The sequence below is a fragment of the Oncorhynchus keta genome, chromosome 17 (genome assembly GCF_023373465.1).
Source record: "Oncorhynchus keta strain PuntledgeMale-10-30-2019 chromosome 17, Oket_V2, whole genome shotgun sequence".
Taxonomy (NCBI): domain Eukaryota; kingdom Metazoa; phylum Chordata; class Actinopteri; order Salmoniformes; family Salmonidae; genus Oncorhynchus; species Oncorhynchus keta.
In genome coordinates this window covers 16,735,311-16,761,066 of record NC_068437.1, presented here as the reverse complement: position 1 = coordinate 16,761,066, position 25,756 = coordinate 16,735,311, and the positions used below count along the sequence as shown (strand labels likewise).

The 25,756-nt window shown below is 47.1% G+C and overlaps 2 protein-coding genes across 2 annotated transcripts in view; both read left to right on the top strand.

The window, feature by feature from the left end:
* LOC118396528 (DENN domain-containing protein 2A-like) overlaps window positions 1–978 on the top strand; it is a 40,876-nt gene extending 39,898 nt beyond the window's left edge. Inside the window, exon 20 of the mRNA XM_035790783.2 lies at window positions 1–978. Within this exon, the coding sequence (XP_035646676.2) occupies window positions 1–32 (32 nt within the window). The 3' untranslated portion in view covers window positions 33–978.
* A 4,377-nt stretch (window positions 979–5,355) lies between these two features.
* LOC118396226 (transcriptional enhancer factor TEF-3-like) overlaps window positions 5,356–25,756 on the top strand; it is a 33,757-nt gene continuing 13,356 nt past the window's right edge. The window contains 10 exon segments of the mRNA XM_035790321.2: window positions 5,356–5,395; window positions 5,924–6,217; window positions 15,079–15,143; window positions 16,297–16,368; window positions 17,989–18,123; window positions 18,229–18,272; window positions 18,521–18,582; window positions 18,766–18,799; window positions 18,801–18,894; window positions 19,243–19,416. Of these exon segments, the coding sequence (XP_035646214.2) occupies window positions 5,356–5,395; window positions 5,924–6,217; window positions 15,079–15,143; window positions 16,297–16,368; window positions 17,989–18,123; window positions 18,229–18,272; window positions 18,521–18,582; window positions 18,766–18,799; window positions 18,801–18,894; window positions 19,243–19,416 (1,014 nt within the window).

Sequence of the window (25,756 nt, the reverse complement as noted above, 5' to 3'; positions counted from 1 at the left end):
GAAATAAGATGAAATTCCTGTCCAAGAAATGATGCCTCGGGACGGGACTCCATGAGAGGGAGCATGTTCAAAAGAGGTTGAGAACAAAACACTTTGTCTAAGGACCCAAACTCCCTGTGGATAGCATGAAGAAGGGGATTGTGTGTCCACAAGCTTATGGAGACTGGGCAAGGACCGAACACTCCTTGCAATATTTGGACTGAACATGAATGACTTTGGGGGGTGTTGGGGTTTAGCAATCGGACCAAAAACATTCATATTGTCGCAGCCCCAAAGACACAGACCCATCAAGGAACGTTGTTCTCCTTTGAGGTCTTATCATCCGCGAGTGTCTCTCTGTCGCCCCTGAGAGCTTACTTCTGTAAAGCTGTTGGCCTTTATAGTGTACATTGATGTACTGTATAGCACAGTCCATTTCCATTCCTAGAGTTGGGATAGAATGACTCCACCCACAAACCTGAAAGACTCCACTGAGGATGTTGCTGGGTGGGCCAAAAGACCATTCCATTTTGTACCGTACCGTTTAAACATTACACATATTTCTATTGAGTACAACTTCTATGTTAACAGGAGGCTTAAGTTAATTTATATGGTGTACTTTTTAAGAGCAACTGTTGCTTCCATTTTCCCTCCTTCAAATGAAAGCAAAATAACATCCTGTAGTTTTGTGATGGGCTTTATGTAGTCTGTATGGAGGAGGGGTCGTAGACCACTGAGTTACTATTGAGGAACTATACCACTGAGACAGAGTGAACTATGGATTGGAATGGGTGTAAGGGACATTATCAGAAAATCATACCTTGGAGAAGGCAAAGGAGACCTAAAATGAATTGATATGTAATTGTCAAACACCACTAGTTTTGCCTTAAACCTGATTTGAAAATGTTATGAAATAATTAAAGTTATTTTTAATTAATAAATACAAGGATGTGGGCCTCATTCATGCCTGATTGCTATTATAACGTCATAAACTGATTATTAAATCACACATTTTCACTCATAGAGGGTTATTGACTTGATGTCACGAAACAAAAGGACAGTATTGTACAATTGAGCCCTTAATTTAAGTCATTTTCTACATGATCCACTGGAGGGCTCTCGCTATTACCCATTTCATTCAGTACTGACGCTCCAGTTGTTCAGAGTCCACTCTACCAGTGCTCAATTTATTATGGTTTCCTTAAAGATGAATAGCACAATCGATTTTCCTCGTTTGCTAAAACTAAATTACCATTGATATCGAACGAAAAAACATTATGAACGAAATATATCAACATATGTTGCCAAATCGCATTACAAGTTTTTAAAAATTGTATAGTTAGCCTATTTATAGTTAACCTAATATAAATAGGAATGTATATTATCAAATGTATTACTTGAATAGTGCCCTATAAACAAATATTGTTTATCTTCATTATAGGGTTATTTCACAACAAATACTTAGAAGAGGGCTAATAAGGTTTCGCAATAGCGTTGTCCCTTTGTGTGTTTGTCCCTCTCCTCTGTAAAGAGGCAATGACTATCCCCGACCTGTTTTTCTTTGTGATTTCCTTTTTCCCCTTACCAAGGCTGGCTTTCTTTTCCTTTTCGGTGCGCCGTCACCTCGAATCCCCCTCCCTCATTACGTGTTGACCGGTCAGTCCTGCCTCCCTATTTCCCCTCGTCTTTTTCGCTCCCTTCCAGGCTTCATGTCATTACCACAGCTAATTCCTGACATTCCAGCCCTCTTCGCGCTTCAAACGACTCAGGAAAGGGGCGACAAAATTTAAATATATTTCTTCACAGAAATCTGACCCCAGAAATTCCACTTGCCTGTTTGACCCAGCGGTGTTGTCTGTGGCTTGACTTTCAACAGGTACGTTTACAACATGTTTTTTCTGTCTCTTTGCTTTGTTAGTTGAACATCTGTTTTCTTTCATAAACCAATGCCTCTCAAGTTGTTGCCAAACTTTCTGTTTCAGAGTTAGACTGGTCAGCTGTAGCCGTAGTACAGTCGTCTGCCGGTTACATTGTTTATTAAACGCTGTATGAGGTACAAATTCTTTACATTTCTGAATTTTTTTTTGTCCAATTTCTACATTTGCACGGTACTTCCTGCGTTTCAGACGGAACTTTTTAAAGGAAACTAATAACGTCATAGACGCGCAGTTCAACGTTAGCGCTCCTCTGGGTGATGGGCTACTGATATTATAAAATGAATAGATATGTTTATAAAATTAATAGATATGTTTACAAAATATATATTTCAGTTGCCTCATTTGAGTGTCAGTTGTCCGAAAATCTGAGAATGTTTCCGAAATAATAGACATGACATGAGTGAATTTTGTTGGTGTTGTGCCAAATAAAAATACCAGTCTACTATTAATAATAACTATTACTCCGAATTACTTCCACTAACAATGACTACAGCGATTAATACTAATTTAGCACTTGAGCTATATCTTCAATAACTATATCAAGAGAGAAATTAAAACAATTACATGTGTATTATGTGGCTATGATTATTAATGTGTTATATGCCCATGAAAGTAGTTCCCATGATCTTACATGTTAATATAATGTGTGAAATGTCCACATACCACACATTTACAGAATGCCTGTTAAGTCAACATGTGGTTTACTGTGTTGTCTGTGCCCAAGCAAAATTCAATTATCAGGCATACGTTTTATGTCGTTTTAACGTCCACATTTTCAAACAATTTTTATTTTCGCCTTGTTTATGATGTAGTGTACTTGGTATGCTGTTTTTGAGTCCCCAAATCCAACCACTGCTACCTGGCATATTGTGTGCACTTTGCGTAGCCAGTGATGACCAATCAGCACACACACAGGGTTTGGTTTGGTAGTGGATGGATAAATTGTGTAGAGTCTAGTCATGGTGGTGCTGACAGGCTGTGTGAGGGAGTATTTTTGATCTGGGTCCCAGAGCAGGGTTAGTGTGTGTGTGTGAGTCCATCCCTCTCCCGGAGCAACAGGTGGAATGGGCCAGGGCCCTGGAGAGGTAGGGGGCAAGCACACCCCTGTTAGGGCACTCTCTTAAAACTGCTGTATGACAGCCAAGGATTATTCATGTAATCAATCCTTTCTCACTTTTAGTTTTTCTGTCTTGGGGTCTCTGAGTTCACTACCCTAGTCTGTTTTTTAATTTACATACTGTAGATTATTAATGATGAATTGCTAACTTGTCATTCTGTCTCTGTCAGTGTGTCCCTATCATCAGGTCTCTGCAATTTATCAAAACTCATAAGCTATCTGTATTGGTGTTTGCGTTTCTTTTGCCTTTGTATGCCTGTGTGTGAGCGAGCATTTGTCTGTGTTTGTGTATATTGAGCTGCCCTGAGACTGTCCTTGTGCAGAGGAGACTATTCAGTGTGCTCATCCCACATAGCGAGCATTCCTCCTCCACTCACACGAGAAAACAGAATAATGCCTTGGATATGATCCCTACAGAACAAAGAAACCCCCTGGCATCCAAGCCCCAACAACCCGCGTCTACCAACAATCCTCCTCTCTCCACATGCATATGTCCAACAAGTCATTGGGCTGTATCAGTGCACATGTTTGATGGATCTCTCTGTAGGGATAACCTTGGCTTGAACTCCATCTTGACCCTGTAATCAGTAATTATTGTGAGTTATGACTTAAATATATTGTGGGATTTTCATGATGGTTTTGATGTGGGGTTAGTCAAGGTGTATGGAAGCGTTAGTGTCATTGGCACAGGATGTAATTAGGCAGTGTGTTTGTGTGCGCTCAGAGAGCTTAGTTGATCTGCTCCTTACAGGGCAACACAGTGGGACACCGCACAAAACATGCCAATCAAATGTGTTCCTTTCTCTCCCAATGGTTTTCCACTCCCCACCCAGGCTAATGCCTGATCCTAGAAGACCATAGCTGTGTCCCAAATGGCAATCTATTCCCTATCTAGTGGGACCATAGGACTCTGGTCAAAAGATAGATAGGGAATATATTGCCATTAAGGACACAGACATGGTCTTCTAGGATCAGGCATTTTATGAGAGTATGTTTCCGAGCATTTACATTCCGGTCCCGATTAGAGGAGACTGTCCAGTGGAGCACCCCGTCTCTCCCCCTTCAACCCTAACCCTCTTTGGCGTTGACGCCCCTTGCAGTCCTACCCACCCCACAACACACTGAGTAGGCAGTGAGCACTGTGCCAGGGGCAAGTCGTAACTGATGCAGCTGTTCCCTCTTATGACTGGGGGTCAAAGGGTGGCGGGGGAGTGGGCAACGCTGCATAGTTTGTCTAGGTGTGTGTGTGGTGTCGTCCTGTGTATTTCTGGTGTCTGAAGTGAAAGTGTCAGGGTGTGTTTGAGTGTGCGTCTTTACGAGTGCATATCGGATTTGTTCCATACTTTTGTGTGTGCATTTCTGTGAGGTACACACCTGCTTTGTGTGTGTGTGGGGGGGGGGGAGATCTGTGCCCCCTGAGTGCAGCATCAGCTGGGAGATTATCCCATTGAGTGGGCCCAGGGGAGAGGGGCCGAAATGGAGGACTGGAAGGGGACACCTGATTTTTAGGGGCTTACGCCAATTAACCCTGTTGGACACTTTGGCTGAGGAACCTAACCAGCATTAATGGTTTATGCCCCACAGCTCTCTACACTAAACTTTCTCTTTCTTCATCAGTGTTGCACTATAACATTTTAATTACAGTTGCCCTGCACTCCAGGTTACTCTGTGAGCAAAATAAATAAATGTACTCTCTTTGAGCACAGCAATGACCATTTCACCATAGACCCCTCATTTAAAAAGTTACTAAGATTTACCACCAGAGCAAAGAAAGGGTCTGTACAGTGTACGTTTGCCCTCCTCATTGTTTCTCAGTGTTGTTAGGTGTATGAGCAGGGTTAACTGGCCAGCTCATTTACAGGAAGCCCATAGGAACGTTGGGAGGCTCAGAGGAAGAGATTGTTCCTCACTCAGACGTGACACCCTGTGACTCATCAGGACCACCCCTTCCCTCCTGTCCCACTCTTTACCCCCCCCAAACACACAGTTCAGCACACTGCCAGGCAGCCCAGATATACAACCAGGCAAATCACACATAATGACTAACCATGTCAATAGCCTTAATTGGCAGCCCAGATTTGCCTCCAGAGGAAAACAAACAATGATTGAGACAGGCCTCACCCAGTGACCCGAGCAGGAAAAACTCCAGGCCCTAATTATGCATTACTGAGAAACCTAATGATATATTACGGTCACATGGTCAGCAAAAACTCCCGGCCCACCTTAGTCATGTGATCGATACTGTACATCCAGCTTGAGTGTTAAAGTATAACAACCCTAACATGATCTCCTTGATGTGTCTGTCAAAGTCTTTCTCTACCAATGGCGGTGTGGTGGGGATCTCAGTCGAATGTGTTTCCCGGTCTGTTGGCTTAGTGACTCCTCCACCCTCTGTCTCTAGGTGCCATGCTGTTTGTTTTCATGGCTCCATAATTACTTTCTGCTCCGAGGTGCTTTTTCCACATAGGATTAGCGACTCCCCAGTGATTTGGTCCCAAGATCTTATAGCCTACGCACGCACACCGCTCTTCATTGTGACGTAACTATCACTTTTCTAGGTGGAGCGCCTCCTTGGGCGGACGTCAATGGACCGGAATATTGTTGTTTTATCTTCATTTCTTGATGTTTGAACTTCTTGAGGGAGATCTGGCAAGATGTTGAATAGTCACAGACCAGTACTATGGAACCCAAGACATTTCAAAGTACCGAATGCTTAGCAGCATAATCAGTATTTGAAACCGATCCTTGTTATCCTGACAAGCGCATAATATGGTGCTTCATTTATTTTACAATGGGTATTGCTTTCCTATGTTCTTGTTCTAACATCCTCCAAGCCAGCACTCCTTGACTCAACCTCTCCTTACCTAAATATTGTCTGTTGCTTCCTCAGGATCACCCTGTCCTATCTTGTCCTTGGCCCCTGGAACGCACCCTCTACCCCCTGCTCCTCCCAGCCCGGTCCTGTGGTCCTCCCGGCCCCCCACCACGTCTGCGGAGTGGGTGCCGGCCCCCTCCCCTGGGGGCACCAGTGAGGAGCTGAACGAGCCTCTGGACAAGCCTCTGGAGAACGATGCGGAGGGCGTGTGGAGCCCCGACATCGAGCAGAGCTTCCAGGAGGCCCTGGCCATCTACCCGCCCTGCGGACGCAGGAAGATCATCCTCTCCGATGAAGGAAAGATGTACGGTACGCCCCACCCTTTTCTGTCTATTCCCCGGTGTTATGTGATGGCTCTGCCGTCTCCTCGCTCTTATATGGACATGTTCTCAGGCGCTGTCCCTTGATGTGCAAGATATTGACTTTTTTTTCTGGTGATATTTGTACGTAGCGCTGTCCCTCACATATTTGTGCAACCTTTATGTACAAATACACACCGTCTTCATGTTTCAGAGCTGTCCCTGTCTTCACACAGCTGTCCCTGTCTTCACACAGCTGTCCCTGTCTTCACACAGCTGTCCCTGTCTTCACACAGCTGTCCCTGTTTTTAATGTAGTTCTGTCCTCGCTGTTCCTGTCTATTCATGTTCTGTATTATTTCATGTTTTGTGTGGACCCCAGGAAGAGTAGCTGCTGATTTCACAGCAGCTAATGGGGATCCTAATAAAACGCCAAAAATACAATTTTCCTCCATCCACATGGCTGAGTAGCACAATTTGATGTGTGCCACTCTCCTCTCCAATGTTTCTGCTCAAATTCTGATTGATTGATACTTCACAGGATCTGCTTAACTCTCCCCCTCCCTGACATTCCTGTATTTTTCCAGTATTTAATTCAGTAACTATGTAGCGAGGAATTGGTTTGGCCATACCTCATTATCAGTCACAGGTACAGTATACTGTATAGCGTTACTTCATTGGCCTTCCTACCTATGTTATGTCATTGGCTTTTAAGTGTTGTAGTCCAATGAAAAGTGAAGAGCAAAAATTGAGACGTTGTACACTGAGTGTGGAACACCTGCTCTTTCCATAACCGACTGACCAGGTGAAAGCCATGGTCCCTTATTGATGTCCCTGAGGGACGCTTTTGACAAATTGAGGCTGTTCTGAGGGCAAAAGGGGGTGCAACTCAATATTAGGAAGGTGTTCCTAATGTTTTGTGCACTCTGTATGTAGTAATGAGGTCAAATATTTAAGTTTTGTAAACAAAGGATTGTATTGTCTACCATAGAATGCTAATAGTATAGAGTGCTCATAGACCCTTCAGATTGTCATACAGTGACTATAGGTCAAACTGTCTTGCTGATAGAGGTCTGATAACATATGGCTAGCTGATAAGACGTCTGCTTGACTGTTTGATAGCTAATCCGGACCCCGGTGGTGGAAAATCGAGGGGCCCAAACAGAATGGGTGATTGTGTGCTTATCATATGCGGTCTGCCATGGCTTCTGTCACTGCGCCAGCTCCTCTAGCAATTAGCCATTAGCCACACGCTAGGCTAGCTAGGTCCAGTGAGGTCATAGCCGTCCCCTGATCAACTCTAAACCCTTATAAAGCTTGCAATAATGGGGGTGGAGGAGCGGGGGCAGGTGTCACATTCTGTGTATAGGGGGGAAAAAGAGGGGAAGGGTGTTGAGGGCTGGGAGGGTGGGGGGGTGGGTGCTGAGGTACCTCTTCCTCCCCATGGGGGTCAGGGGCGGGTGATGTGCACCAGGGAGTACGATGGCCCGTTAAGAATGGTATGCGTTTCGAGCCGGAGTTCAAGGCAGTGCCGCTGTAACCCTATACCAGAATAGACGTTTACCCTTTGAGTGCCTGGAGGGGGGAACAAATAAACACCAAGGTAGTGGCGGTGTCTTGTGGGGTGCTCTGCACCTGTCCCTGGTGTCTTTATGCCTCCCTCTGTTCCCTGCTATTTATGTGATTTACCAGCCTCTCATGCACTCTATCCCCCATCCACATCGCGCGCACACAAACACACATACACTGTAGGCCCTGCCAGAGTCCCCCCTCCGGGTCTGTCCATCAGTCTGTCAGTGAGTCTGGCTGCCTTTCAGCTAACCTCCAGCTGCTCCCAAAGTTCACCCCAGCCTCGCGGCCAGCCCAAATTTACAACATGAGAAAAAGGACAAAACTAAGCTCGTAGCCCCCCTCCACCCCATCAGCCCCTAAACAGCTAAAGCCCCCCTCCAGCTCTGTCAGGGTCACCGACAGCCCTTTTGACACTTTGCTACAACTCAACCTAAAGCTATGTGACTCTCATTCTCATGTTGAGGTTTTGACATGAGCTAATTGTTAGGCTACATTAAGTGAGAGGAAAACCTATGAAAATGTCTATTTTAAGATGTTACATTTACAAGGTTCCTAGAAATCAGGAATTTAGAGTGTTGGATTTCCTCTCTACAACACAGACAGGTTCATTTCAGAGGCAACAATGCCATACTAAGATGGCAAACCGTTAATTATATGGTGTGTGTATCCTCTTCAATCCTTTGTAAATTCTTATATCGGAGAATATATTTCCTCATGCATTAATGGCATTGTTCTAGTAATAGCCTGCATAGTGCTGGCCGTCGTGCCGATTACACATTCAAGTTAGTAGCTCTTTTGTGGGTTTTTTTTGTGCGGCAGTCAGTCATTCGACATGCATTGCCAATGAAAACATTTCCTATCTTCCATGGGTCCCTGTTGTGCTAGGCCCCACTGGACTTACGGCCGGTGTGTAAAGTAATGGGGGATCCACCGGGTAGACTGTCTTTTCAGAGCCTGGGTGACAAATTATGTGTGTTAAGGGAGGAGGGAGGGACTGTTGGATAAGTGCTTTGTCCCGAGGTATAGGATACCCATATAGGCCGTATATGGAGAGGAAAATGACGTTGGAAATGTGATTATGTTGGCTGTTTATTCACAGTGATTGGATTATCAGCCATAACTCTTCTTGTAATCCCTTTTTATTATTTACATAATCTAAAAAAAATGTGTCTCGTCTTATGCCTAATGCAGAAATAACTGACATGATCATATTTTGTTCAGTCTTTCACAGCTGCTCTCCCTCTGACACCTATGGGGATCATCTGTTTTCCGTGATCTTCATTGCCGATAAACATGTTGACATGTTTGTCTGTCTTGTGTACAATGTCAAAGTGCCCTGCAAGCAGAGGGCAGCAGTTTCTCCTGTCAGCTCAACCCTTGTTAATAAAGTACATGATGTAGAGGAAAGGCCCAATGGAAAGAGATTGTTCTCCTCCTCACCTAGGTCCCAACTTCCCCAGTCAAGTGAGAGATTCACTGACCGAAGGCTGTGTGTGGCCAGTAGCCTTTTGAGAAAGTGCTTGTGTGTTATGTTTTTTAGTCTTTGCAGCTGAGAGGACTGAGTTCTCTGTACGGTCATCATATCATTTGCTGAGTCTCCACAGTGTGTACTAGGGCAGTGGGGGGGTCACTGTCTCCAGAGAGAGTATGGCCAGGTCAGTGGGTTGCTGGGTGGTGGGGTGTGTGGTGCTGGAGGGGACAGCCCTCACATGGGATGGTCCGGAGTCTGAACTGGACCCTGGCTGTAACCCTAGCCCCTGTCTTGACCTTCACTCTCACCTGGGATAGGATCCCCTCAGCGACTGTGAGGAACCAGTACTGCCTTTCTGCTAAGGTGCCGCTGGAATTCAGACATGGCTGTCTGCTTGGCTCCGACATGCATCTCATTATAGGGCCCTGATCGAGCGCTCGCTCCCATAAGCGTAATCCAAGATCAAACATGACTGTATAGAAAAATAAAAGCTATGTAATGAAATCCCTTGCCCTTGCTTGCACCTATCCAATGGTGGAAAATCAGTGATTACTTTTGGGACCTATTCACACGAGAGGCGATGGGGAGAATATTATGCAACCGGTGTAGATATACATACTGTATGGCCAGGATTCACTTAATTCAAATGAAACTGACGGTAAAAAGTCAGCTACTGCTGTTACCATGGTAATGCCTCCGAATGAATCTCAGTTCTATGTGGACGTACCTTTTTTAAATCTCTTAAGTCTTTGTAGGGACGACACTGTATCAGACAGTGTCCCTGAGAGAGGGGTGAAAAAGCAGAGTGGCTTTAGAGACGGGCCTGTTCGCCAGGAGTCTCCACGCTGCTCGGCTCACTATCCTATCGGAGGGGAAATTGTACCCTGACAACACATTCCTGCGGCCTAAATGTGATTATTAATATTGTTATTATTTTTAATTTTTTTCTCGCATACAGAGGCACGTGTGCTGGCGGAAGCCTTACGGCTGGAAGATGTGTGTTCAGAGAGGGGCTCGCTGTGTGTGTGCGCTCTCCCTGGCTGGCATATTTGGCCTCCTCCTATCGTGCCCATCGATTGCCACTTCAGAATAGAGAGTAGATGTAAGAAGCTGAGTCCTGTGTTGTTGTCTGGAGCGGGGGGCTATGTGCTAAGGTGTGAGTCGCTGTCCTTCTAGGCAGGGTCATGAGGGTGTGAATGTTTTAGCAAAAGGGTTAAAGGGTGTGCGTGCGTATACACACCCAACCCAGTAAGCCTCCCTGCGGCCGGCAGTAGCAGAGAGAACAGATGCAGGGCTGGTGCTGCAGCAGGCAGTGTGTTGGTATGTGAGGAACGCTCGGGAGGATAGAGGTCAGAGGGTAGGGTAGGCTGTTTAGGGTCAGAGAGGAACCCATCCTTTTGAGAGGAAGCATATGTATGACTGGGAGGAGAGGGCTACACCTTCGCGTGGCACAGTCTGCAACCACCGCTAACCCCCTCTGACCCCAACAAACAGAACTGGAAGGGGGGCGGTAGGGCGAGGGGGAGACCAACTCTCACAGATGGTCCCAGAGTCGGACGAGTAGAATATTGTTGTTGTGGTCGGTCACTGACTGCTCTTGAGAACTAACACTGGGTCCTTTGACCTGATCCCAGTCCCTGACTATTTATCCTTAAACAATGAGAGCGAGCTACACATTTCAAACTGGCCTTGGACCAGTGGTTAAGGAATTGACTGGGGTCAGGTTCTGTCTCTGTCCGTCAACCTCTCTGGACCGCTCCCAGTGGACACGGTCACACGATGACATCATTGTGTGACTGACCGACGACTCCTCTGATCTGTGATCTCACACTTGCCTGATATTTTTTTTAATCATTCCACCCGTCCATTTGAAGGAGTGGCAGGGACATCTGATATAAACACCTAAAGACCAGCCTCTTAACAGCTCATTAATGACTTGGTGTAATGGTCACAAATACAGTATGCTAATTTTGAATGGACTGGGAGGATGCTGTGTGTGTGCAGACTGTGACAGTATGTAAGCATAATCCTGAGTCATGGCTAAAATTGTTTTATAAGCACGATGCTGAAAATCAAGATTCCACTGTCAGTGAATGGAAGAGATCAATAGTTAAGATTACAAAAAAATTTAAAAAATATATATATATTTTCAGGAGGTTTTGTGTAACACAACACTTACAAAGTTAGATGAAGATGGAACATAATGTAGTGGTTTCCTCAAGTACATGTGAAGTACACTGCACTCACCTTTTTGCTACTTTTTAAGTAGCCTACGGTCACGGTTGTCGTAAGAACGGGACCAAGGCGCAGCGGATGTTGAGTTCCACATATTTATTGCAAAGTGAAACTTAAAGAAAAAACAAATCAATAAACGAAACGACTAAACGTGGCTACATGGTGCACATGCACTAACGCAAAACTGTCCCACAAATGCAGGTGGGGAAAAAGCCTACCTAAATATGACCCTCAATTAGAGGCAACGATAACCAGCTGCCTCTAATTGGGAACCACACAAGCCACCAACCTAGAAATGTATCAACTAGATAAACCCCCCCCCCATTCACGCTCTGACCTAAACACCATAGAGAACCGAGGGCTCTCTATGGTCAGGGCGGGACAGTAACCCATCCCCCCCCAAAGGTGCGGACTCTGGCCGCAAAACCTGAAACCAAATGGGGAGGGTGGGTGACTAGTAGCCGTGCCTGGACTGGACATTGGCGCAGAGGAAGACTCCCGCCCTGGAACAGGACTGGAAGCTCCGGACCGCGGACAGTCGCGGGAGGTTCCGGACCGCGGACAGTCGCGGGAGGTTCCGGACCGCGGACAGTCGCGGGAGGTTCCGGACCGCGGACAGTCGCGGGAGGTTCCGGACCGCGGACAGTCGCGGGAGGTTCCGGACTGTGAATGCGCACTGGAGACCTAGTGCGTGAAGCCGGTACAGGTGAAGTGCGTGTAACCAGACCACTTCAGGGCAAGTGCGTGGAGCAGGCACCGGACGTACCGGACTGGGGAGGCGCACTAGAGGCCTGATGCGTGGAGCCGTCACAGGTGGCACCTGACTGGTGACACGCACTTCAGGGTGAGTGCGGGAAGCTGACACAGGACGTACCGGACTGGGAAGGCGCACCGGAGGCCAGATGCGTGACACCGGTTCAGATGGCACCGAACTGGTGTCACGCTCTTCAGCACGCCTGTACGGCAGCATTCTCATCTCTACCACCTCTCTCTGGAATCATTCATCAAATTCCTCCTCCGATTCCCAAACAGGCTCTGGCACTCTCCGCTCGACCGCCAGCTCCGTGCAACGATTACCAGCTGCCTCTAATTGTACAGTTCCCGCTCAGCCCAGTCAAAACTGTTCGCTGCTCTGGCCCCCCAATGGTGGAACAAACTCCCTCACGACGCCAGGACAGCGGAGTCAATCACCACCTTCCGGAGACACCTGAAACCCCACCTCTTCAAGGAATACCTAGGATAGGGTAAGTAAGGGTAAGTAATCCTTCTCACCCCCCTTCCCCCCCCCCAAAAAAAAAGATTTAGATGCAAGTGGCTGTTCCACTGGATGTCATAAGGTGTATGCACCAATTTGTAAGTCGCTCTGGATAAGAGCGTCTGCTAAATGACTTAAATGTAAATGTAATTGGGAACCACACAAACCACCAACCTAGAAATCTATAAACTAGATGACCCCCCCCCAGTCACATGTGACACCTACATGTACTTTTCCTAACAACGTGCTTTCTAAATGATTAACTACTGGTGGCATCTAGAGTAAATTGCAACAGAATCATGGGGATTTATATTAAAGTTGCCTTGTTCATTTGAGGTAATGAAACAAGAGCGCTCTCTGCCTTCACCCTTCCACCTTGTAGTCCGTCGCCTGACTAAGCATCTCTACGGAATCCAGAAGTTACCTCAGTGACCTCACCAAAAAGTATTCGCCTTCAGTCAGCATCTGCAAAAAGGGCACAAGAAATGTGGAACACGTTGTTCATCCAAAGGGATTAAAGAAATATGTATTCAGGTGCTTAAACGATTGGCGCGCGAGTGCACCTTCCGATATATAAACACTGAACGCTTGAGCAATTCCAGCACAGAAATTCAAATAAGATTGAGGGTGAATGAGTGCCGTGACTGGGCCTTGTGTGGAGGCAGACGGAGACTGAGCGAAGGGTTTAAATCCACAAAAACCTGACACAAAGGGAGCCCTACTGTTCTCTGTGTGTGTGTGTGTGTGTGTGCTTGCGTAAAGAGGTTAGCGTCACCCTCCTTAATATTCCTCCTTTGTGAACATGTCACTACTTCACAGAAAACCATCACTGCCAAAATTGACCGCAATACCCTCTGATTTTTTATATTTCACCTTTATTTAACCAGTTAGGCTAGCTGAGAACAAGTTCTCATTTGCATCTATATACAGCGTGTGCAAATGAGGTAGGATAAGAGGGGTAAAGGCAATAAATAGGCCATGGTGGCAAAGTAATTACAATATAGCAATTGAACACTGAAATGGTAGGATGTGCATACATACAGCTGCTACTTTCAGAAGGCGGTGAACTAGTCCCCTATTAAACTTGAATCTTTTTAGAGTTTGATTAGTGGAAAGTAATGTCCTTACAAACGCCGTCTGCTTGAACCTTATCCCCACCAGTGTGTCTCAGATGAGGGCTGGAGAAACAGTGGTTTGCATTCCACTCGGAGGCTGAGTCCCTAATGGCATCCGATTGCCTACATAGTGCACTACTGTTGACCAGGGCTTGTCAAAAGTGGTGCACTATATAGGGAATAAAGGGTGCCATTTTGGGACGCAAGCTGAATCTGATCACTTTTATTGCCTGCCAGCGTTTCTGGGCTCCTTAGGGTTCGGGTTGCCTTTTCTCAACCCGACCGGGCGTTCTGATTGGTCAGCGGCGTAGGGCAGGGTTTTCTGACCCAAGCATCACTATGTGAGGAAAGTCTTATGCTGGTTGTTCCAGGTTGCGATGTGTGACTGATCTCTGTTAATTCACATGGAGATGTGGTGTGAGAACGAAAAATGACAGTGTTTAAGAGGTGGCACAAACTCGACCCTTCTACAGCTGGGTGTCTGGCTGAGTGTGTTAAAGTGTGTGCGTGTACGTTGTGGGTGTCTGTGCGTGCCATAAATGTGCATGTATGTGCAGGGCAAAGAAGAGGTCTCATGAGGTCACAAGTCCCTCGCTCTTGATGGTGAAACAAGCCCAAGATTTACTGCAGGCGTAAAGGCATATTCCATAAACATTGACACACCAGCTGCCGAGCAGCCTCTCCAGGCCTCCTTCATCGCGCTCCAGTGTGGCCGTGGCGTGTCTGTTCTGAGCGTGGCTGCTGTACCTCTTCACCTGCTCAGCCGCTGTGACCTGTCTGTCAGCAGCATAGCCCCACAGGGCACATGGACCAGGGCAAGCACACACACACTCTTGGCCTTAAACAAAATTACACTTTTACTGAATACACACGAGCACACCCCTCTCACCTCTGCAGCCCAGCCAGGCACCTAATTTGCCCAGCCAGGCACGTCCAGCTTGCTGTGGATGAGTTAGCTTCAGTAAACATTTTAATTCCTGACGGTTTAAAACATCCTCATCGTCTACAGTACCTTATCATCCCATATCAACTGGTACCCAGCTTGTTGTATTTAACTGTATTCAACTAGGATGAACACCGTTGGATGATGTGATATGACACTATGAAACCAAAATCAAGCTTTGTATCTAAACAAATCTACAAATATCACCTTTTTATATTGGATTATTTTAATATTCTTCATGCCATTTAAAAAAAGAAATGTATATTGTCTGACTTTTACAGGACGGAACGAGCTGATAGCACGGTACATCAAGCTACGCACAGGGAAGACACGGACAAGAAAGCAGGTGAGTTTCACGTAGCACCAATCCACTCCTGCTCTGTGTTCCGAGCCCTGTGCACCCCGTACACAACACACCCCCACCCCATGTCTGTCCTAGCGGTCTACTCCAATCAGAGGCAAAAACCAAGACACAGAGAAAGCCATAGAACAGCTATGACGGGGAAGTGATGCTGCCTTCGCTCCTGCACAGTCCCCGAGCCCTAGCCCCCTTCTCATGCTGAAATGGGCCACTGCTGTGTGATTTTTAGTGGGCCGGGGCCCAATGCACAGATGCTATAGGATCAGATGACGGTGTGTTTCTTCACTTACTCACGTAGCGCATAGCCCAACCTTGTTAGGAGAGCAAGAAGTACAGGATCTTTGCAGCAGAGAGGACGCTGTAGAGGGCTGGATGAGGCCGGGATTTGGAGCCCTATCTGGAACATGGAATTTGATATGGAGTGAGTGACTGACTGACAGGTTGGCACTGGCTGATGATGCGTTACATGGAGGGGGAGGGGGGTCATCTCTGACATCTTATGGGATGGGGGTAAAGAGGGAGAGGGGTTGGGGTTAACAATGAGTTGAAGTGTCTAGCAATGTATGTGGACACCTGCTTGTCGAACATCTTAAAATCATGGGCATTAATATGGAGTTGCCCCCCCCTTTGCTGCTACAACAGCCTCAACTCTTCTGGGAAGGTTTTCCACTAGATGTTGGAACATTGCTGCGGGGACTTACTTCCATTTCGCCACAACAGCATTTGTGAGGTCGGGCACTGATCTTGGGCGATTAGGCCTGTCTCGCAGTCTGCGTTCCAATTCATCCCGAAGGTGCTCGATGGGGATTAGGTCAGGGCTCTGTGCAGGCCTGTCAAGATCTTCCACACCGATCTCGACAAACTATTTCTGTATGTGCATGTGGCCATTGTCACATGCACATCCTTCTGTAGCTCAGTTGGTAGAGCATGGCGCTTATAACGCCAGGGTAGTGGGTTCGATCCCGGGACCACCCATACGTAGAATGTATGCACACATGACTGTAAGTCGCTTTGGATAAAAGCGTCTGCTAAATGGCATATATATATTATATTATATTATTGTTTTGTCGCACCTTTTGGCGTCAACATGGAAATAGACACATCTACCAAAGACCCGATCTCCGTCCTTCTCCTCCAGGTGTCCAGTCACATCCAGGTGCTAGCGCGACGGAAGGCCCGGGAGATCCAGGTGAAGCTGAAGGTACGCTACGTGAGTCTTCCTCGTTTTTTGGATCTTCAACTGTTGCGTTGCATCATAGGTTTGCTCAATACAGCAATGGAATGGGTAGACAAACCAATCACAGGGTCTAAATTCTGCAGGATCTGCCAATATGGAGGCGCAATTCAACCTTTCACGATTGCGTTTAGAACACAAGACATTCAAATTCCAATCCTCCTCACCAATGTATCTCGGTCCACATACCATTTGTCGGGACCTTGCTTTCAATGGGAATGTCTACCATTCTACCCATTCCAATTCTGTCTGCTACAGCACTAGCTATGCAGGTCATTTGGCATAGCATGCTGATGTTTTTAACGTGTGAAGTTAATATGGAGGGCTGTGGGGGTGCTTGGCTGTAGCCGTGATGTTGTTCCTTTAAAGCCACAGAGCTGAGATCAGCAGGAACGCTTCCTATGGTCTTCATTGTACCTTAACCCATGTTATTCTCTTCTCATTTTGAGGCTTGATTCCATGACTAAATAACTAAATATACCATGGCGTTGATATCCGATAGGTAATTTCTAATGGATTCCCATTCCTACATTTCAGTGAAAACAATATGGAGAGACAAAACCAATTAGAAACAGAGAGAGAGTGGGTTGTATTAAATATCAACCCCTTCATTTGTATGAGCGTTTTATGCAATGCTCAGTACAGATGATGCATCCCTACAAGTCCCCACAGTCAATTTAAATATGCTCCAGCATCCCTGGCTTGAGGCTTGCTGTGCACAATATGAACAAATGCATTTGTCGGGATATAAATTAATGTTTGTAAAGCATTGTTCCTTCCAGGCATTTCATAAGTATTTCAATAGAAGTGTTCCTGTTTGGTGGTTGAAAACTTTCCTTACACATTCCGTCCCCTGCGCTTGCGTTTTTACGTTTCTCACCACAGACACATGCAAGCATGCGCCCGTACACACGCACGCCAGGTGACACAGCTCTCCGTCTCTCTGGACGGCGTTGGTCACAAGCCTTTGACAGGCCTTTTTAAATAGGTCTTTCTTGTAACTGAGAACATTAGCAGATGTACTCCGCATATTTTGGCTAAGCCCTTGTGTCGGACGGTTCTGGGGAAAAGAATGTGCTGGTTGGCCTTTCATTAAAGGGTTGGGTTGAGAGTGTTTGTAGTCCCAGATGAGTTGGAAACTGCTGAAGTCAAAATGATGGACACACACGCGCTCACAGAACAATAACGCTTTACCATAAACATCAGACAGGAATGACTCTGCCGTTTCTGGTAGCCACCATGTCTCCTGCTTACTGTTAGCATTTGTCTGCGAACCAGCTTGATTAGCATTAGCATGGCGCTAGCCCTCTGACATACCCGGGCCAGCTCCCACTCTGACCTCTAGCAAAGACGTAGACTGCTTGTCAACACCTCCCGACCTCTGCCAAGGCTATAAACTTTACTTTCGACTCCAGGGCCCTTGACTGCAATATCATCCAGCCTCCCAGACCAGCACCGGAGGATGCAACCTTCCGCCTCTCTTTTCCCACCCAACTAACATAGTGGGGCAAGTGTTCCCAGGAAAACAGGTTGCTGACTAAAGTGGAAAGTGTGTTTGTCTGACCCCTGGGGCCTGTTGTGTGTGTGTGTCTGCAGGACCAGGCTGCCAAAGACAAGGCACTCCAGAGTATGGCCACCATGTCCTCTGCCCAGATCATCTCCGCCACCGCCTTTCAGAACAAAATGGCTCTGCAGGGGCTGTCCAGGCCGCCGTATCCCACTGCCGGCGGGGTGAGTATGTGCATGGACACACAAACCCTGTCCTTGGGCAACACTGAGGGACACATATAGAAGGAGAGGTAGTGTGTGTAATTAAAGATGTTTTCTTTTCTTTAGTTTTGGCATGGCGGCCTCCCAGGACAGCCTAGGGGTCCTGAAGAGTAAGTTAAAACCCTGTGTGTGCGTGCCTGACTCTCTATGTCTGTCCTGTCTGTAAAAAGGCATTGGTTTACTGCAATGGAATAAATGGAAATCGCAATCCGTCCAAACTGAATATGAGAAACATATTATTTAAAAAGCACTTTAGTTTTTGAAGCTGAGCCCCCAGTGTGTTTAAGGGTCAGTCAATTAGGTGTGTGTGTGTGTGGGTGAGGGTGTAATGTGTCTACTGCCTGTCTCGTCTCTCCAGCATTAAGCCCTTTTCCCAGCAGAGTTACGCCATGCAAGCGTCCGGCCCGCCCCCCATAACAGGTGGGTTTTCCCAGCTTCCCTCACATCCATGTGTTGACAGATGCTGTCATGGTCTGCAAGTGATGAAATACACAAGATGCCGATGAAGAGCTCCAACAAAGCTCAGAGAAAGACAGAATGTAACATTTTCTAAACCTTTGGTATATTTTGTTGCCCCTGGCCTCCACCCTTCCTCTTCACCAGGCTATGAGAGCACGGCGGGCCTGTCCATGTCGCCGGGCACCCCCGTGGCAGGGACGCAGTATCGCCAGCTCCAAGCTTCGCATGCTAGAGTTCTCTGCTTTCCTGGAGCAGCCTCAGGACCCAGAGACCGTGAGTAGTCACTTAGTAGCCCCTCGCCCTGCCTGATTAGCCTCCGTAATCATCTCACGTAGGCTGCGTTGACACCGACAACTAGTGAAAAAAGAATCCGAATTGAGCTGCCTTTTTTTTAAACGCAGCCTTAGTTAATAGGGGCACTGCAAGTCAGTAAGCAACATTTCAGATCTCATCAATGTACAAGTGTGCGACATACAGCTTTAAATAAATATCTCACTTTCATCCAACAAGCCTCTTTCTAAAGTTGTTACTTCCTTCCTCAGGCCATGACAGCATCTTGACCATGAACTGAAGCAGCGCTTTGCTAGTAATCAACATCTCTCTCTCCCCTTTGTTTTGCAGTTTAACAAGCACCTGTTTGTGCACATCGGTCAGTCCAACCCCACCTTCAGTGACCCGTACCTGGAGGCAGTGGACATCCGGCAGATCTACGACAAGTTCCCTGAGAAGAAGGGAGGGATGAAGGAGTTGTTTGAGAAGGGGCCGCCTAATGCTTTCTTCCTCGTCAAGTTCTGGGTGAGTCAGAGCGAGGTGTGTGTTAGAGGCCAATTTATAGTGTTTGTGTGTGCTTTTGTTTAACTATCCTTTTGGGTACCAGATGTCCTTACAATTTTGACAGTCCCCGCAAGGAAAAATGCTATTTAAGGTTTAGGGTTACAATCAGGGTTAGAATTAAGGTTAGGGGATACGGTTTGGGTTTAGGGTTCGGGTTAGGGAAAATATAATTTTGGATGGGAATCAATTATTTGGTCCACACATGGGTTGCAGATAAAGAAAACGTGTGTGTTTCTGCTTTCTGTCTAGAATCATAGAGAAGCAGAGAATCACTCAAATGTGTATATATATTAAAACATCTTTGTTTTTTGCCTCTTGGGTCTCCTATGGGCTTGGGCCCAGCCCCTGACTCACACAATTGACCCGTCATATTGATTTATTATGCAGTTACATTTTTTGTTTTTATTAATCAGTGACCCAATTAAGGCAGGTCTCCCCCAGAATCCTCCTGAGGTTGGCGGGTGCAGTAAAAAAAACAAGTATTTATTTCTTGCTGCCCCACGGGCCTGGGTCCAGGGGATTCAGCCCCGGTAAGCCGCCATTCATCCGGCCCTGCTTACTGTAACAGATTTCCGTAAAAAATGACAAAGATAGCTTTTTAGCAAAATACTTTCATAATTAAGCAAGCATTTTGCTAGGACTGTGAATGGGGAGGGGGAAACTGAAAACCAGCTGTTATTGGCAGATCGGTTTAGAATTTACCGCATGGTGATGTCACCATGGAGAGCCCCCCTATCTAAATCTGCTAATTAGAAGGTCCTGCGTAGATTGTACTTTCAACCAGCAACTAGCAGTAAATAACCCCGATGAAAATATATACACTTTTAGAGTATGTTTCATCAGCTGTTGTACAATATGATATGGAAAACTGAATTTTGACTCCACTGGGCCTTTAACTGTGTTAGGGTAGCTTTAGGACTGGAGCTAAAGGAATTTATTAGCGATTTTCTGTTTGAAACAAATCTAAAAGTAATCTGTTAAGACCTGGCTGTTTTCTGCCCATGGGTACAGCGGGTATAGAGGACACATTGTGGTGTGTGTGACGGCAGCCTTGGGCAGGAGAGTGGCAGGGTTGCTCTTTCACTAGTGAAACCTGAGCCTGGGCACCTGTCCACTCGCTATTAGGCTGAACCCACCCCACACGCATCCACTTATTTATAGATTCCCCCCAACCAAGAGAGAGGGAATGCACAGAGTGAGTGACCATCTTCTCTGCCATTTCTTTGCGCAGAATGTGCATAACTTGCTTCAGAAACTTTACTTATACACGCTATATTCTACAGAATTAAGATTTTCAGAGTCACACCTTTACATCCCAACTCTACATTCCCAAATATAGAATGTGCCCCTCCCCCCTAACAACCTCCCCCTCCAGTTAACTTGTACATGAGGTGTTAGTCACCCTCACATGCTCCTCTGAAGCCTTATTTATTGTTGAGAGAAGACATTGGTGACACCCAAGTGACACCCATATGAAGCCTCCATCTCCCCCTTGGGAGAAGCAGCTGCTGAGAGCCATGGCATTTGATGCAGGGTTAATGGGAAGCAGGGAGCGAGGGACCCAGCCATATGTCATGAAAGTGGGAGTGAAAGAGAGGGGAACATGTCCAAGCCATTCATATCCCTCACCACATCATATTATAGTGGGTCCGATTGTCTTAACCCTCATGGCACCCATGACAAAACACACAATCAACCATCCATGCATCCAGCCAGCCGGGTCATGACTTGGGGGCGTCCTGAGGCTCTGGCCGGGTTGTCATGGCGACGGTGACAGGCTGCTTGCACATCTCCAAAGCTATGGCATTCTAGATTGAATTTCCAGCTCCACAGCCGGCCCAGCCTGCTCTCCCCGTAGTGCCCATGGCCCTGTCCTAACGTATTGTCTAGCGCCTTTGAAGTGCCCGGAGAATCCGATTTGAGACGGCCCTTGTAAATTGTTACACAGGAGCCCAGCCTGGCTGATCTAATCAGCCAATTGTGGGCTGTTGATTGTAATTGGATGAATTCCCTCGCAGGCCGTTAAAGAAGAGGGGGAGCGTGGGTTCTGGGAGGGTCACGGGGCCCCGGGGACGAAGACAAATGATAGAATTACAGGAGCGAGAGATGAAGACGAGGAGCAGGGCGATGAAGAGAGGCTGAGCGCTGTATTAATGGCCAATTAGGAGACAAGAGCCTGAGAGGGGAAAAGGTAAAGCCCTCTCAATGTTTGTCTTTCTTTCTCTACCATGACAGAGATGACACCTTGTCCAAATCTATAATCAAATCTAGGATCAGATTACCTTGACCCAGATCCTTCCCTTAACCGTTAGGGGGGAGATTCTACTTTATCAGACAGACAGGAGGTTGGATGCACCTGACTGAGAGGCCCAGACGGGTCTAACGCCACAGCTAGACAAAGCATCTTGGGAATGCAGTGGCTGGGGTGGCAGCCTAAGCTAAGTCAACACAGGCAACAGCAATAGAGGCTGCTGGGCTTTGCAGAGAATCAGTCGCAGGCTTTGTTGAGCTGTCACACTGGAGAAATACGTTTTGGAAAGACAACTAAGACATACACACACGTTCCCTGTTCCTTAAAATTAAGTATATTAACTGAGGAGAAGAACCTGACATTACTGAAAGAAAGCTTGATGTGTTACCACTGAAATAACATACAGGTTTCTCTTCAGATTTTTTTATTTGAACTGTAGAACTAAAAAGGTCTCCTCTTCAAGACTGGCAGGTTGTTTGATTAGTGCCTTATCGGCGCTGACAGAAATGGCCGCCTCACTTCGATTTCCTTGGAAACTATGCAATAATACATTTTTTTAAAATTGTTTTTGTTATTTCTTACATTGTTACCCCAGGAAATGTTAGGTTTTATTACATTACATATCACCTCCACCCTACCTGACACCCTAGGAGGAATTATTGAATATAAGAGCAACATTACGACCAGGAATACAACTTTCCCGAAGCGGATCCACTGTTTGGTCCACCACCCAGGACAATGGATCGGATCCCAGCCGGCGACACAAAACCACGGCACCGCAGAAGGGGCAGACAGAGCGGTATTCTGGTCAGGCTCCGTAGACGGGCACATCGCGCACCGCTCCCGAGTATACTACTCGCCAATGTCCAGTCTCTTGACAACAAGGTAGACGAAATCCGAGCAAAGGTTGCCTTCCAGAGAGACATCAGAGATTGTAACGTTCTTTGTTTCACGGAAACATGGCTCACTCGGGATACGTTATCCGAGTCGGTACAGCCACCTGGCTTCTTCATGCATCGTGCCGACAGAAACAAACATCTCTTTGGTAAGAAGGGCGGGGGTGTATGCCTTATGATTAACGAGACATGGTGTGATCATAACAACATACAGGAACTCAAGTCCTTTTGTTCACCTGACCTAGAATTCCTTACAATCAAATGCCGACCCCATTATCTACCAAGATAATTTTCTTCGATCATAATCACTGTCGTGTATATACCCCCCAAGCAGAAACATCGACGGCCCCGGAAATAACTTCATTTGACTATGTAAACTGGAAACCACATCCTGAGGCTGCATTTATTGTAGCTGGGGATTTTAACAAGGCTAATCTGAAAACAAGGCTCCCTAAATTTTATCAGCATATCAAATGCGTGTCCCCGGGCTGGCAAAACCCTGGATCATTGTTATTCTAACTTCCGCTATGCATATAAGGCCCTTCCCCGCCCTCCTTTTGGAAAATCTGACCACGACTCCATTTTGTTGCTCCCAGCCTATAGACAGAAACTAAAACAGGAAGCACCCGATTCAGTGAACAAGTTAATTAGCAAGTGCATTGGTACCCACAGCGTCTATTAAAACATTCCCCAACCAGAAACTGTGGATTGATGGCAGCATTCGCGCAAAACTGAAAGAGCGAACCACAGCTTTTAATCAGGGCAAGATGACCGGAAACATGACCGAATACAAACAGTGTATCTATTCCCTCCACAAGGCAATCAAACAAGCTAAGCGTCAGTATAGAGACAAAGTAGAGTTGCAATTCAACGGCTCAGACACGAGAGATATGTGGCAGGGTCGACAGTCAATCACAGATTACAAAAGAAAAACCAGCCCCGTCGCAGACCACGATGTCTTGCTCCCAGACGAACTAAACAACTTCTTTGCTCGCTTTGAGGACAATACAGTTCCACTGACAGGGCCCGCTACCAAAACCTGCGGGCTCTCCTTCACTGCAGCCAATGTGAGTAAAACATTTAAAGGTGTTAACCCTCGCAAGGCTGCCGGCCCAGACAGCACCCCCAGCCGCGTCCTCAGAGCATGCGCAGACCAGCTGGCTGGTGTGTTTACAGACATATTCAATCAATCCTTATCCCAGTCTGATATTCCCACATGCTTCAAGAGGGCCACCATTATTCCTGTTCCCAAGAAAGCAAAGGTAGCTGAACTAAATGACTATCACCCCATAGCACTCACTTCCGTCATCATGAAGTGCTTTGAGACAAGTCAAACTCAAAACTCTTGAACGTGCCGTCCTTGGCCAGCTCTCCCGCTATCTCTCTCAGAATGACCTTCTTGATCCAAATCAGTCAGGTTTCAAGACTAGTCATTCAACTGAGACTGCTCTTCTCTGTATCACGGAGGCGCTCCGCACCGCTAAAGCTAACTCTCTCTCCTCTGCTCTCATCCTTCTAGACCTATCGGCTGCCTTCGATACTGTGAACCATCAGATCCTCCTCTCCACCCTCTCCGAGTTGGGCATCTCCGGCGCGGCCCACGCTTGGATTGCGTCCTACCTGACAGGTCGCTCCTACCAGGTGGCGTGGCGAGAATCTGTCTCCTCACCACGTGCTCTCACCACTGGTGTCCCCAGGGCTCTGTTCTAGGCCCTCTCCTATTCTCGCTATACACCAAGTCACTTGGCTCTGTCATAACCTCACATGGTCTCTCCTATCATTGTTATGTAGACGACACACAATTAATCTTCTCCTTTCCTCCTTCTGATGACCAGGTGGTGAATCGCATCTCTGCATGTCTGGCAGACATATCAGTGTGGATGACGGATCACCACCTCAAGCTGAACCTCGGCAAGACGGAGCTGCTCTTCCTCCCGGGAAGGACTGCCCGTTCCATGATCTCGCCATCACGGTTGACAACTCCATTGTGTCCTCCTCCCAGAGCGCTAAGAACCTTGGCGTGATCCTGGACAACACCCTGTCGTTCTCAACTAACATCAAGGCGGTGGCCCGTTCCTGTAGGTTCATGCTCTACAACATCCGCAGAGTACGACCCTGCCTCACACAGGAAGCGGCGCAGGTCCTAATCCAGGCACTTGTCATCTCCCGTCTGGATTACTGCAACTCGCTGTTGGCTGGGCTCCTGCCTGTGCCATTAAACCCCTACAACTCATCCAGAACGCCGCAGCCCGTCTGGTGTTCAACCTTCCCAAGTTCTCTCACGTCACCCCGCTCCTCCGCTCTCTCCACTGGCTTCCAGTTGAAGCTCGCATCCGCTACAAGACCATGGTGCTTGCCTACGGAGCTGTGAGGGGAACGGCACCTCAGTACCTCCAGGCTCTGATCAGGCCCTACACCCAAACAAGGGCACTGCGTTCATCCACCTCTGGCCTGCTCGTCTCCCTACCACTGAGGAAGTACAGTTCCCGCTCAGCCCAGTCAAAACTGTTCGCTGCTCTGGCTCCCCAATGGTGGAACAAACTCCCTCACGACGCCAGGACAGCGGAGTCAATCACCACCTTCCGGAGACACCTGAAACCCCACCTCTTTAAGGAATACCTAGGATAGGATAAAGTAATCCTTCTCACCCCCCCTCCCCCTTAAAAGATTTAGATGCACTATTGTAAAGTGGCTGTTCCGCTGGATGTCATAAGGTGAATGCACCAATTTGTAAGTCGCTCTGGATAAGAGCGTCTGCTAAATGACTTAAATGTAAATGTAAATGTAATGTAATGACTATATCACCTCCACCCTAACTGACAACCTAGACCCAATCCAATTTGTTTACTGCCCCAATAGGTCCACAGACGACGCAATCGCAATCACTCTGCACACTGCCCTAACCCATCTGGACAAGAGGAATACCTATGTAAGAGTGCTGTTCATCGACTACAGCTCAGCATTTAACACCATAGTACCCTCCAAACTCGTCATTAAGCTCGAGACCCTGGGTCTCGACCCTGCCCTGTGCAACTGGTCCTGGACTTCCTGACGGGCCGCCCCCAGGTGGTGAGGGTAGGTAACAACATCTCCACCCCGCTGTTCCTCAACACTGAGGCCTCACAAGGGTGCGTTCTCAGGCCTCTCCTGTACT